This window comes from Cicer arietinum, chromosome 6, assembly GCF_000331145.2.
Source record: "Cicer arietinum cultivar CDC Frontier isolate Library 1 chromosome 6, Cicar.CDCFrontier_v2.0, whole genome shotgun sequence".
NCBI lineage: Eukaryota > Viridiplantae > Streptophyta > Magnoliopsida > Fabales > Fabaceae > Cicer > Cicer arietinum.
Window position 1 is genome coordinate 66,939,455 of NC_021165.2, and position 15,660 is coordinate 66,955,114.

Here is a 15,660-nt window from a genome sequence, read left to right on the forward strand (position 1 = left end):
ATATTTACACTATTTTGTAGAAAAAAACTCTACATAATTCTGATTTGGAACAATACCAAACATGTGACAACCTATTCTCACACTTATTCAAGTTTTCCATCAAACTCAAAAGCAAGAACATTCTAGGTTTGTCAATAATGTTCTGGACAACAATATAAACATGTCTTTAATTGTTTTAAAACATATTTGGTACTTGACTGATGTATCTAACATATATATTTAGTTTAAGCTGAATATTCAAAGCCTCTTATCATCTATAAATTTAAGATAAATTAGAAGATTAAAGCAATAGTTCAATTAGCAAACCTACCAACACTTGTTCAAGTAAGAACAAGTCAAAAACTCTTTAAGAAAATTCAACTCACTTCACTATATTTGCGGATCATTATTTATTGAGTTTGTCTTTATTTATCTCAAACCAAGAGTTGAGAATCATTAGATCCCAAACACTTTTATCATACACATCATTTGTAACTAAATTCTATCTTTTATGTTAGACTGAGTGTGTTAGTAAAAATCCTTTTAAGATTGAAATGTGACTATAAAAATCATTCCTAGGTTGAAAGGTAAAAATTATAATTGATCAAGGTGTTATCAAGAGAAAATGCGTGAAGGAGAACATTCTGATTCTGAAGCACATAGTGAAAACCTAACAGTTATGAGGACTGGACTAACAAAGTTTGGTGAACTAGTTTATTTTGTGTGTGTGATATTTCTATCATTTATCTTTAATTATTTGTACACACAAATCAAACTTCACTATAAACTAATCTAATTTATTCACTTCTAACATACCCATAATATTTTGAACATTTTGTTTCAACGAAGATTAATCTTTAATTAATTTAAATTAGGCACATGAATCAAAATTTAAAAAGGATCACAATTTAAACCCCTCTTTTCTTGTGATTAATATTACTACTTCAAAAGAATGATACAAAATAATGAATTTCATAAACGGGGAAGTCGAGTATTGTATAAAGAAACTTAGGTGGTTAAATTTTTTAGAAAATGTGTTTAATTGACTAACTAAATGAGTGAAACAACATATTGAAATTTGGACAAAAACAACGAAAGTTTTTTTGAACAGTTATCGATCACCAATGCAAACAATAGTCTATTTGTTGTGTTCTCCTCGTGCTTTCACGGCGGTTGTGAAACAACTCCCATTATTATTATTATTATTATTATTATTATTATTATTATTATTATTATTATTATTATTATTATTATTATTTTATTAGCACAAGGAGGGATTTAAATGCTTCACACATGAGTCAAGCCCACTTGTCTCCTCATTTATTTTATATTTTACTATTTTTATTTTATTAAAACAAAATTAATAATTATTTAATCTCATTTTTAATACTCCTCTAAACACCATTTAATTTTTAAAATATTATTAATATTTTAGAACTAATATGTTATAAGTTATAGTAATTAAAATAATTAACTTTTAAAAAAATACATATTACTAATTTTTTTAAACATGTCTTTGATCCTTACAATTACTACCTTTTATGATTTTGGTCCTCATAAATATTTTTGTTTGGTTAACATCCATGTAAATACATTTTAATTTTAAATGAGTCATTCCTTCCAATTTCTATTACAAAAATTGTAACGCCGTTAAAACATAACCATTTTTTAACAAAAGAAAACTCAAATATAATTAAATTATAATATTTTTTAACCTAAATTTAATCTCAAATATTTCAATCCTTTTTTAGCATGTTATATGTATAAATTATTTACCACTATATTTAACAGCGACTAATCTCTATTAGAAACTACGTAGCACACAATTTTGGTTCTCTTCTTCCAATTAAATTTTCTTGATACACATGAGTGATAGCTTGAATTCTTTAACCAATTGTTTAAAGTCTCGAAGTCCCTTACCATAGATTCCCTCCACTAGAGATAATCCTATTCGAGTTGAGCTGGACACTAAACATAATTTTATAGTGAGAATTCGAACTCATGTTCACTTTATTGTGAAAGTCTAACTCGTGCCATTAAACTTAACCCCCATTGGGAGTAATTATATCTTTATTGAATTAAAAAAATAAAAGAATTTATTAATTAAAATAATAAATTTATTCAACAATAATCTAAATAAGAAAATAAATAATTTCATTTTAGTTTCAACAATATAATTTTTAATAGTTAAATTTTGAAAATTTCTCATACTAATATTTTAAAAGTAATTTTTACCTAATGTATAAGCTGATGACAGTAACACTCAACTCCTTGTGGTTGAGAAGTTCGTATATGTGCTCTTTTTTCAAGTAGTTCTTCATACTCATCTCCGAATATAGTTTTATCCATGCTTATGATGCACGAATCGTTGTTGATGCCCCAATTCGTTTTTACCTTTATGTCAAGACACATCCCATATCGAGCAAGACATGACTAACTTATTTTAGGAGCAAGAGCAACAACTGATTTTCCTCGATTCAGTTTTTGAGTAGCAACTTTGGTAACTTTATTTCTCTGATCCAGTTTTAGAGCTGCAACTTTGCCGGCTTTATTTTTACCACGAAAATCCAGTTGTGGTGCGACAGCTGGTTTGCTGTGCGGGTGGTTTATTGGATTGAATATGAAAAAATGAGGTTAATTAGTTTTTTAGTTTATTGAAACTGAAAAAATAAAAAACCTTACAAAATAAATGTGACAGAGCTTTTCTGGCGATGTGATTGACTCGTTTCTGGGAATCTTCTTATCATTCCCTTTATACTTTGTATGAATCTAAATAAATATGAAATTAAAGTTAACAACGGAAACAAATCAGCAATTAAATATAATCAATCGTAATCATATATCGTGCAATTAAATATACATATCAATTAAACATACATTTCAATTAATTAAACATACCTTATCAAGGGCAACAAGATGTGTGGGTCATGCCACATAACTACCAATTGCTTCGCCCAAATAATTCATACATGCATCATCGTTCGGTATAGGTAACGGTGCATTTGGTTCCAAATCAATAATTGGTGATACTTTGACATGTCTCGCATGGATCGGTGTGTTGTGCTATACTTCTTCCAAAGTATTGTACAATGTTCCTTTTCCGACCTTGCTATGAGTAGGGGAGGATAAGTACATCACACAAGGAGTGACACCCTAAATCAATGGTTAATACATAAGTATGTGAAACAATTAGGTCGAATAATTTTCTTATTTTATTAAGTAATTAATTACCTCGGGAAGACTTTTAAGACCAATATTGCAACTCGCGTTTTCACTCTCCATTTGTATTTCATGTTGGAGCTGATCCGGAAGTGGCTTGTCTTTATTCGTCTTCACCAAGAGTGACACTTGCTCTGATAGGAATTTGAGCTTCTCTAATACCTCCTCATTAGATGGATTTTGACGCTTCTCTTGTGAAAAATAGCTTTTAGGAGTTACGCCAAATCCTTTCCCCCTCACGCGACCAGAATATTCAGGAACATTAAACACTTTACTGAGAATGTCCCTGCAACTAGCTTTGTTGTCCGCTTGATTTTCCGAACTATGTTCGAGATTCTCCTAAAATACACGTAGGATTAAAAAGATGAGTTCAATATCATTTTTAAAATATAATATTAAAAAATAGGCTAAATTACATCTGTGATCCCTTAACTTAATTTCAGGTAACGTTTTAGTCATTTATCTTTTTTTTTCTTCCCGATTTAGTCCTTTATTCCTAACAATATCAAATAAAGTATGAAAATATGAGTTTATTTGAAGATTTGCGTTACGCATTTGATGAAATTTGTATTATATTGAAAAATATAATTAATTTTATGAGTTTTGATTGAATTTTTTTTTTTAATTTTTGTATAAAAAAGGATAACATTTTTGAAATTTTAAAACATAAAATATCAAATTGTCACTTAAAATTAAAATAAAGGACCAAGTCGGGAAAAAAAAAAAAGATAAAGGACTAAAACGTTACCTGAAATTAAGTTAAAGGACCATAGATATAATTTATACTAAAAAATATTAAAGTGATAATATACTTACACAAAGTTCTATTACTTTTTGAACATTTTCGTTATCAACCACTCCATCTTTATTTACATGAGCTTCCTTCCACAAGATATGACGACCCAACGGTTGATCGGATTGAGTGTCTTGTAGCTATTCGTTAAGATCATAAACAAAACATTAGTTAGAAACTATTGTTTATAATGTACCACATTATATAAAAGTGATGTTTAATTACTTACAAGTTTTTTCTCTAGACGTGCACATCCCATAAGAGATTTTTGGTATGGTGCGTCAAATTTTTTGCCCTCTCGCGACTTGCCTTACTTATATTCTATATAAAAAAAATAACAATCGTGTAAAAATTTAAAATACGCTATGAATATGAATAATAAAACACAAATGCTAATAAATTAATCACTTACCACAAACGCGGGATCTGAAAATTTTGCTACAAATGCGCTCCATTCTTCATTAGATATATAATGTTTGTATATTTTTTGAGCTTAAACATTCATATTTCCTTCACGATCTTTTAGATAACAGTTTGAGAGGTGAGATGTAAAACTCCGATGTATCTTCCCGGCAACTCTCAACACGTAAGCCTTTCTCACATCGTCAACAGCAAAAACAGTCTGCAAATGAAATAAAGATATAGTTTGAGTAAAGTATTTCAATGGAAAAAATTATAAGTAACAAAAAAGTGGATCAAAAAAGTTACTTGTATATCAGCCCACAATATATCTTTCGCATCCTTCAACCCCTTATCTCTCTAATCGTCAATTGTGATGGGGATATTCTAACGAACAACAGCCCCAATATAACTTACAAACATTGAACTGTTGGGGTCAATTGGCTGACCACTCTCATTTCATCCAACCTAATAAATTCATATAGTAAGTACATGCTTTCAAAAAAGATAAAAAATAAACAGCAAACAAAGTATAGTATACCTCGAATTTTATGCCACTACTCCTTGCTTTTATGACATTTTGCATGATTATTGCACCATGTTTGACTTCATTTTCATAAGTCTTAGGGTTGACAAATTCCTCATTTTGACGATCTAAATCCTTGTTGGTATCCATTTATCTACAACAAGTTCAACATGCAGTTCAATATAACTTCAACAAGTTCAACATGCAATAGTCTAAGTACGTAGCAGTATAAGTTCAACATGCATTTTAGTGACAACAAAAAATTAATAAATATAATACCTGAAAAATAGAAGAATAGTAGGGTTACAACGCATAAATGCGAACAAAGAAGAACAACGAAGAAATACGAATGGTTCGTAGGATAATAGGGTTCGCAGAAACGAGCTTATGAAGTTTACGTAATGGAGAGTAGGGTTCGCAGAAAAAGATGGTTCACAATGGAGAATGAATAAGAAACAAGCGTATGAAGTTTATGTAAAAATGGTTAGTAACAATGCAATATTGTTCGTAGGGTTCCCAATGAGAAGGAGAATGAAGAGGAGGAGGAAACAAGCGTATATGAAGTTTACGTAATGAAGATGAAACTGAAGCGGTTTACTGTTATATATAAAACTCTACTACAACGCTTTTTTGAAAAAGCTCTGTAAAAAACCTCATTATTTTATTTTTTTAAAACCCTTTTACAACGCTTTTCCACGGAGCGCTTTAAAAGGCTTCTTTGTTTTTATATATATCAATGCTAAATTACATTATCAAATCAACTAAATATAAGTAGAAAATAAGTATAAGCAGAAAATCAAATACAGTTCAAGCTAAATACTAAAATGTTCAATTCTGCAGATCAAACAATTAAATTACATGAACTCAGTTCAGATTATATGACTTATATAAAACAATTAAACACATTAAGATGTCATTCTTCTTTTTTCTGGTGGTATTCACATTTGTTTGTTCATTAACAATATGAAACAATGAATTAATCCAAATTCCCTCATCGTGATCATCTCTAAGATATAAACCATCATCAGTTGAATCAATTTTACGTGGTTGTGATGTTGCAAATAAAAGATCATTACCAACATCTTCATTATTATTGTTATCATCACTTATTTTATTGGTCGACATGACAACAAACCATTTATCATCAGCAAGATCAGTGACGTAAAACACTTGTTGAACTTGCGACGCTAAAATAAAATGCTCATCTTTGTATCTCACCCTATTAAAATCGACAAGCAAGAACTCTAACTCGTCAATTTGAACGTCATTATTATTATTGACCCACTTGCAACCAAATATGGGAACACGAAACATTGTGTAGTCTAACTCCCATATGCGCTCGATAGTATACATTAATTATAGTTTATTATATAAATCATACGAGAGATAATTGTTTTTCTATAAGGAATTAATTAAAATTTGTAATTTTTTTAATATCATCATTATAAAAATAAAATAATTATAATACATTAATTATAAATTTTGACACTTTAAAATTTTTTTATGTTATTTTTTATGGAAGTTAATTATTAAAGAAGTTGTTGGACGTATAATTTGTACACGGGATTATGATTTGTTATTAATCAATTAATTATATTTATTTTTTATATCTACTAATTAAAAATAAGAATAAATATGATATATTAATTATATAATTAATTAAAAAAAAATGGTACCCGAGATGGAAAAAATGAGAATAAATACATAAACTATAATTTTGTATCCTATAATAAAAATGAGAATAATTACAAGGCCCAAACTATTAGTCGCTAAAGAAACTTTGAGAACGTACAACCGATACACAAGATAAATATTTTTTATTAATTAATTTTTTTTTATATCTTTTAAACAAAAATAAAATAATTATAATTTATTATCAAAATTGTAAACAGGATAAATAGTTGTCATTAAAGAATTAGTTAATTAATATATATTTTAAATATAATTGACCTAAAAATGAGTACAATTTTCAATAAATTATTCATAATTGTTTCAATTCAACAATTTTGTACGAGTAGATTGATCTGTAATGAATGACATAATTGATTGACTAAATTTGTACATTATTTCTAAGTTCAGACAAGAGTTTATTTGGTGCTTTAGTTATAGATTTTTTTTTTTTTTTTTAAAAAAAAAAAAGGCAATCATCAAATACATTAGTTATGTTTTTATGATGATGAATTTAGTTCAATTGTAAATCATACATATTAAAAATTACATGAATTATTATTAATTTTGTTTTATTAACACTATTTATCGTTTAAAAGTATTTGAATTTAGTTTACTTAAATTATTATGATCATAATCATATATTAAATATACTTACGACATATCTCGCATGAGTCAACAAAATTTTAAAAATATTAAAAAAATTAAAAAATTTATTAAACCGATTATATATTTTGTGTTTGACATGAACTACACACTAGTATTCCTAATTTATGGTCTACTAAACATGAATTTCATTTTCATAGACAACCTTCAATAGGATAATTAACTTGGTCCGACCGATGCATAAAACATCTCTTATTTTTAAAGATATTATCAAACATGTGACATTATTTTTTTATCTTTAACTCCATACTCAGGGATGACAATTAGATTTAGTGGGTACCCACAAATAAATAAAAAAATTCACAATAAATAGTGTAAAAATCCACATAACATATATGAATATGGGGCATGAGTGCAGGTAAGGGTACTATAGTCTATAGTACCAATCCCGCAATGACCTTATATAAAATATATTATTTATTTATTATATTATATTTGTGTTTAATTTAACAATTTATTTTCTTTAATATTTTAGCATATATTGATATTATTGGACAACTACAATATTTATAATTGAAAAAAATAATATTTGCAAATTGTTTAAGAATCTGATTTTAATGAATAGGTAAATAATGATAATTTTATAACTAAGAGTTTAATGTTATTAATCATGACTTTATAATTGTCCTTGACTAATTTAATATACATATCAATTTTTTTTATATAGATATCGAAAAATACCGTCCAAGACTTGCAATTTCATAAAATATTAATCAGGATGTTTAAATGTTTGTTGTAATGTGTGCTAATTTGAAAAATGTTTTGGATATTTTAAATTAAAAAATATTTTAGTTTGTAATATTTTATAATTTAGATTTAAGTAATATGAATTATTTTTTAATTTAATTATAACAATATCGATTATTTATTGATCTATTTTAATTAAAATACGAGTATCAATATAACAGTATGTATATATAGACTTAGGTACCCAATTGGCCATTACCCAATTGGCCATTGCCATTCGTACCTATACTTGAATAATTGATTGGATAATTCTTATATCTACTAGTAGCAATTATTAATAAATTTTGTAAGATGTAATTAAAAAAAAAAGTTTATATGATATGTTCTTATTAAGAGTAGAATTATTGTTATACATAAGTGTGAGATGTTTCTTTGTGCAGGGTATCACAAAAATCGTTTTATGCATTTGATAAATATATATTAAATAATTAAATATTTTAAAAATTAGTACTATTAAGAATCAGATGTGATGTGAAATTTCATGACATGCGAATGATTAAATTCGTTTCATGACATGCGAATGACAATAATTTTTTTTTTCAATGTTTAAAAATATGAAAAATCACATTAAACTATTACGACTATAGTTATGTTTAAAAAAATAAAATTTAATACATATTTAATACTCTAAATTTTTATATATATTATCATAAGATTATCTTCAACGGTGAACTCGATATGAGTTTATTAAATGGAGTCTACCATGTCATATCATATCAAAATAACTCATTAATTTTTTAATCAAACGGTCACGAATTGATGAAATGACGTCCACCACTAACGGTGTGAACTCACGGATTGATTAAATACCGTTGGAGATGCTCTAAGTACTTCAAATTTATGGATCCATCCCGAAATTAAGGGTGTGAATTTAAATCAATTGTAAAACCCTACATTTTTAAAATAAAATAAAATATATGAATTAAAGATGTTAATTTTATACATATTTGGCAATTATAATTTTATTTAAAATTAATACTTTTGATTAAAATAAAATGTTTTTAATTATATTATACTACATAATTACTTAAAATATAAAAAAAATTACGTGCATAAATGATTTTTGCAAAATTGAAAACAAATCACTCTATTTGAAAACTAATCCGCGAAAGAATGAAAATTAAAATGGAGGTAAAGCGTGAAACTTAAAAAGTAGAAATTTCCATTTGAGCGCGCAATGAAAAGTAATTAGATTGTTTTGGAACAGAGAGAGAATCTCAGCCATCCATCATCCACATCATCCTCAAATGCGTTCCAACCAGCTCATCGATCCGCATCATCACCCAATCAATGCAAGATCCTGACCGTCTATCTGATGTCCCTATGATACTGAAACGCAACGGATAAAATAGTTCCACGTCATCGATCCGCGGTGAAGCTCATTAACCAATACAAACACTGGAATCTTCTTATATATTAATCATCACCGCTTCTTACGATAATCATCCACATCTCTCTTCAATTCCAAATTTCCCAATTTCAAAACCCTAATATTTTTTCAACCAAATTCCAAATCACATCAATGGCGCCAAAGGGAGAGAAGAAGCCAGCAGAGAAGAAACCCGCAGAGGAGAAGAAGACGACAGTAGCAGAAAAAGCTCCGGCGGAGAAGAAACCAAAGGCCGGAAAGAAGCTTCCTAAAGAAGTTGGCTCTGCCGCCACCGGAGACAAGAAGAAGAAGAGAAACAAGAAGAGCGTTGAAACATACAAGATCTACATCTTCAAAGTTTTGAAACAAGTTCACCCTGACATCGGTATCTCAAGCAAAGCCATGGGAATCATGAACAGTTTCATTAACGACATTTTTGAGAAGCTTGCTCAAGAATCTTCAAGACTCGCTCGCTACAACAAGAAGCCAACAATCACTTCTAGGGAAATTCAGACCGCTGTCAGACTTGTTCTTCCCGGAGAATTGGCTAAACATGCCGTCTCCGAGGGAACCAAAGCAGTGACCAAGTTTACCAGTTCTTGAATGTAAACAATTTGATGAGTTGTTTTGGCTATTAATGTTTTATTATAATTACCTATGTCTTTTAGTATTAGATCTGGGTTAGGTTTTTAATGTGTAATTTTCTATGAATCAATTAATGGATTTTTATGTAATGAATGAATGTATTATGTATGTATCGATCTTACCATTTGCGTCAAATGATCTTGGATTATGTTTTGGTATTTTATTTTCGGGTGATTTTGTATCATACATTTGAAAATTTATTGAAATCGTTGAAAATTAATGTGTGTTGATGTAAACATCGATGTTATTTTGAACTGAAATGAGGAAATTGTTTTGAATATCTATTATATACATATATGTATATATATATATATATATTTATATATATATATATTTTTTAAACAAATTAAAATTATGTTTTTCAATGTATTTTATTTTTAAATGTTTTATACAAAAGTGATTTACTATGGTGTTTTATTTATATTGTATTAGTCAAAATTGAAAACTGATGTTAAGTGAATACAAAGTATTTTAAATTAAGATGATAAAAATTAAATTATATTAACAAGTCAGTGAATGAGATAAGATAGATGTATCAAATAAATGAAGTGGCTCCTGCTATTTTACCAACAGCTTTCTATTTTGTAAGCTATTTAAAATTATATTAACAATTTTATCTTAGAATTCCTTCTCTTATTTTTTAAGTTATTGTAAATTAATTAATAATTTTATCTTAACAATTCATTTTTATATTTTATCATATTTTACAATTTATTATAAATAATTAACAACTTAATTGTATTTTTTGTAACAAATTTAATTTTGTTTATATTAAGACAATTTCTTATACTGTTGCTGGCTCCTTCGTTACTGTCAATGTTATTTGTTAAAATATCAAATAACATTCATATGGGCTTGTTTAAACAATATAATTCATTCAAAATTTTTAACATGTTTATTTTTTGTGTGTATGATGATATACACAAATTTTATTTATTTATTTTAAAAAAAGATTAAGATAAATTCACTTATATTAAAAAAAATGAAAAATAAAAAAAGGGTTATCTAATAATAATTCACTAATAATGTATGTGTATTATATTCTCACCTTATATTTTTCTTAAACAACCATGTTAATTTATATTTTAATATATATTATTAAGTATTTTTATCGAATAAAGAGTATAATAAAAAAGTATTCTTCAATTAAACGTCTTTTATTCCTAAAATTATACTATAACTTATTTAATTGTGAGATGAAAGAATAAATCAACCAAAATAGAAATTTTGATATAAGTAGTAAAAAATAATTAACTTCATTAATAATGTAAAATATATACTCATTTTAAGTTTTGGCTTCGCCCGGACTCGAACCGGAGACCTTCAGTGTGTTAGACTGACGTGATAACCAACTACACCACGAAACCTGTTTGCTGTATTTGTAAAGTAAATATTATATAATCTATAATAATATGAGATCTCTTCTATCTCCTTATATTCGCTGTATATTTTAATTATATATCCTCAAATCTTCGTCTCTCACAACCCTTCGACGAAACCCTAACTTTATCACGTTCCTTCATTATTTCTCAGATCCTTCTTCTTCCTCCGTCTCGTTGAAGCTAAAAACTCTCAACACATAAACATGTCTGCAGCTCTCGATATGACCCTCGAAGACATCATCAAGAACAACAAAAAATCTGGATCCGGAAACCCTAGAGGTCGCTCCAGACCCGGACCCGGACCTGCTCGCCGTTTACCTAACCGTGTCTCCAACCACGCCGCACCTTACTCCGCCGCTAAGGTAACTTGTTTCCATTTATTCTTCCTATTTCTTAAAATTTGGTTTGGTTTTAGATTTCAGAAACCCTGAATTTGCCGTTGGATTTGATCCGTTTTTGGTTTTAGGCTCCGGAGACGACGTGGCAGCATGATTTGTATGCAGATCAACCCGTGGCTGCGGCAGCTTACTCTGCTCAAGGTGGTCGTGCGCCTTCGATAGAAACTGGAACCAAGCTCTATATTTCTAATTTGGATTACGCTGTTTCCAACGATGATATTAAGGTATTTTCTCTCTTTTTTCAGTATGATTTATTAATTTAATTAGTATTCTGAAATTTGTTTTCGGATTTTTGTATTTTTGTTATTATCTATTGAAAACTTGTTTACAAATATCTGTTTTTTTATGGAAGTAATAATAGATAATATTCGTGATTACAGGCATATATTTAGGGTTTGAAAATGAGCCTAAACTTTTCAGGCGCCACTTATAAATGCAAGTGTTTAAAGAAATTTACAGTAACTATACTTTTTTGAATAAGTTGCTTCTCAAATAAGTTGAAATTAGCTTATAAGGACTATTTTATTAGCAGTGAATCCCAAACTTGTTATGATTGGGTAGCTTCCATAGGTTAAATGCCTATCAGAATTCCAAACAAGGCTAATACAAAGAAAATAATGTATTAGTGTCTGTTTCAAGGTAGCTGAACGTGATATGTGCTCTTAGATAGTGGCTTTAGAGGGCTTTTAAATCAGGAGCGTCTAGGTCCTTGTCAGTGTTGTCGATGGTGGATGGCGGTTCATGAGGGTGAGCCAAAAACCAGCCATACACATATAGCAGACGGTGTAGCAGAAAATGGCAGAAGCTTGACAGACAAATTAAGAAACTTCTTTTATGTAAAGTTAACTGAATTAAAAACAGAATTAAAAGCCAAAATTTATAATCTGAATGTCTATAAATCTTCTTGGGGTTTATTAGGATTTTAACCCATTTTTGGCCTGGCTTTATGTCAGGTCAAACTACCTAACTCATATTTACATGAATATTTACAATTCAATTTTTACATTATGCAGGAATTGTTTTCTGAAGTTGGTGACTTGAAACGGCACGGCGTTCATTATGACAGGAGTGGTAGATCGAAGGTATATTGTCCAGTTGGTTTAATTTGGTCATTCTGATCATATTTTCTGTCCTGCTATAGCTTAGAAAAAACACTCTTTTTCATAGGGTACAGCAGAAGTAGTTTTCTCACGACGACAAGATGCGGTTGCTGCTGTAAAGAGATACAACAATGTTCAACTAGATGGGAAACCAATGAAGATAGAGATTGTTGGAACCAACATTTCTACACCTGGTGTGGCTCCTGCTGTAAATGGAGCTATTGGAAATTTTAATGGAATTCCTCAAAGGTATTTAATCTGATTTTTTGTAATTAATGAATATTCTATAATTATCACCTACTATTTAATCTGATATTTGGAGTGTGAAATGAACCTTTCTTACAGTCTACTTACTTCTCGGATGGGTAACTTTTGGATACTTAATGGTTATTTTGGGTGTGCATACATTGCTGTGGGGTTTAATTTTTGTTTAAATTTTGCTGCAATACTTGATTAAATCTTGCTTTCTGATAATTGCAATCAGTTGATATCTGTTATTAGTTGTCTGTGTTACAAGGAAGTTTCAATCTTTAGAATGGTTGAAAGCTGATCATAATCATGCTGTTGAGATGGCTATCTTATTCTGTCTTCTTGTATTGTGGTCTTATATCAGTGAATTGTGCCAATAAATTCTGGTTGCTAGTTAACCTTAAAAACTCAATGCACATGGATACAAGTATACCGTGTTTCTTTGTTCTATGTTTCAGATAATGTCCTCTTTTCATTTTTGTATCTTGTTTTTGACATTTTCGACTGTTAATCAATAATTTTTTTATTGTATTGTTACATTTAGTACATTGGTATTTTTTCTTAAAGATGGTTGTCATTTGTCTGGCTTGAGCAGTGGACAAGGACGAGGCGGGGCATTACGAGGGCCTGGAGGTAGAGGTCAAGGCATTCGAAGGAATCAAGGACGTGGAAGAGGTAGCGGAGGAGGTCGTGGTGGTGGTCGTGGTGGTGGCCGTGGTGGTGGTCGAGACCAAAAGGTATCTGCAGAAGATCTTGATGCTGAGCTGGAGAGGTATCATGCAGAGGCCATGCAAATAAACTGAAGGAGTTATCTTGTTTTGTTTTCTTGCTTTTACATCTATGGTTATTAGGAGGCATTGTGATGGATGGCCACATGTTTATGTATTTGGAGCCCTATGTTTTAGGGAGGGGGATAAATTACTTGAGTGAAAACTGTTGCTTGATTGTATGGAGTATGGGCTTCTGTTATCTAAAATATTCATATTCCTTGGGCATGAACTATGAGTTATGAAACAGAAGTCTGCTTGTAATATGCACTCTAGGTTGCTTTCATTGACTTTAATTATGTTTATCAACAAGTAAGGAAGTGAGAGGTGTGAACCATGATCTCGTCTTTCAATGCACAGAAATCTCTGGCTTCAAAATGTGGGATGCTGTCTTGCTGCAGATTTTACCCACCGCTGCCTTGTTTTGGCTAAACCCTTACTGTGGAATCCTGAATCCTCAATAAGGTAGATTCCCTGTCTCTGCTCCCAGAACCCTACCCCAGAAGAAGTAATGTTATATATCTTGTTATTTAATTTTAACTTACTCTGTGCTTGTTTGATATATAATCTTATGGTAAAGTCTGTAATCTTGAGATGTTCATACAATGATATAGTGGAGAACATCTTTTTCCTGATTGGTAGTTTTGACTTATTATTTAGCAAGATGGAATCTATCATCTGTTCTGCTACACTGAGTGTATTTGTCAGTATTCAGGCCTACAGATGGAAATGGCATTCCCCGCTAGGGATGCCGTAGGAGTTATTGTTATGCCACATTCACCTCTTAAAGCTCATCCAGTTTCTCTTGCCTATATTGGGAATTCCAATGGCACTGTGAATTTGCTTCTCTGATTGCACTTCTTGATACTGTGGTTGCTGTGAAGTTATGTGCTGGTTATTATTCACAGCTATCTTTTATTGACTGGATCCCTAGAGTAACATTGTACGGAGTGAGTTGATTGAAGTGCTTGTTTACAGTAGCTGTTAAAATTAACAGGCGTTGGCGAACATAACTGATACTCTATACTACATATATACTGATGCCATATGACTCCTCCCCATTCGTGGGAAAGGTGGGTTATTCACTTCATTAAAAATTTAGATTTAATCATCCAAATTTGTCTGTATAGAATGTTAACAATGTAATATAATAATGATAGTAATAGATAATGATTTACCTGATGATATTAATAATTTTGATTTCTACTATGAAAATATTAATATTAAAAGCAGGGGGATAAAAACTATAAATTGAAGTGGCTGTCAAAAGATGCAGCCTAAGTATTGAATCTAAAATAGTAGGGATTGCATATTTTACTGTTGATTAGATAATTTCTTTTACATACATATAATCACATGTATAAATATTTACTAACTGATTTCCCTAAATACGCTGATTCCAAAATCTTCAACAAAATGCACATATGTTTATGATACTTAACTCACATCCTCCCATTGTCATGGTAACTCTGCTAAATCCGGGAGTCCAAGAAGCTAGGACCAATCCAGAAGATCAATTGTCCATGTTGGAACAAGGAATAATGTTAAGAAATATACATTTTTTCTTTTCAAAATACTAGTTAGGAAAGTGAATGAATGCAAATGGACAAATATGTTCAAGAATATTTTTATTAGGAGAGTTGAACTAGGTACCCATAAATTTTTATTAGGAGGATTCATTTCTACAAAGTGTTGGAGCAAGTCTCAATATTTTCAATATTTTCGTGTGGTGAAGGGTTGTATATTGTTAATA

The 15,660-nt window shown here is 29.6% G+C and overlaps 2 protein-coding genes and 1 non-coding gene across 3 annotated transcripts; 2 read left to right on the forward strand and 1 right to left on the reverse strand.

Annotated features, from left to right (window-relative positions):
* Positions 1 to 9,426: 9,426 nt before the first annotated feature.
* On the forward strand, positions 9,427 to 10,146 carry LOC101506117 (probable histone H2B.1). Its single transcript, XM_012717296.3, has one exon. The coding sequence runs from the start codon at positions 9,520 to 9,522 to the stop codon at positions 9,967 to 9,969; it is 450 nt and encodes a 149-aa protein (XP_012572750.1). The 5' UTR covers positions 9,427 to 9,519; the 3' UTR covers positions 9,970 to 10,146.
* A 1,158-nt stretch (positions 10,147 to 11,304) lies between these two features.
* Positions 11,305 to 11,378, reverse strand: TRNAV-AAC (transfer RNA valine (anticodon AAC)). The gene has a single exon. It is a non-coding gene; the product is annotated as a tRNA-Val (tRNA).
* Positions 11,379 to 11,472: 94 nt separating this feature from the next.
* On the forward strand, positions 11,473 to 14,135 carry LOC101505802 (THO complex subunit 4A). Its single transcript, XM_004505826.4, has 5 exons — positions 11,473 to 11,755; positions 11,860 to 12,015; positions 12,805 to 12,873; positions 12,959 to 13,140; positions 13,736 to 14,135. Exons 1-5 carry the CDS (start codon positions 11,597 to 11,599, stop codon positions 13,941 to 13,943), a joined length of 774 nt encoding a protein of 257 aa, XP_004505883.1. The 5' UTR covers positions 11,473 to 11,596; the 3' UTR covers positions 13,944 to 14,135.
* The last annotated feature ends 1,525 nt before the right edge of the window (positions 14,136 to 15,660 follow it).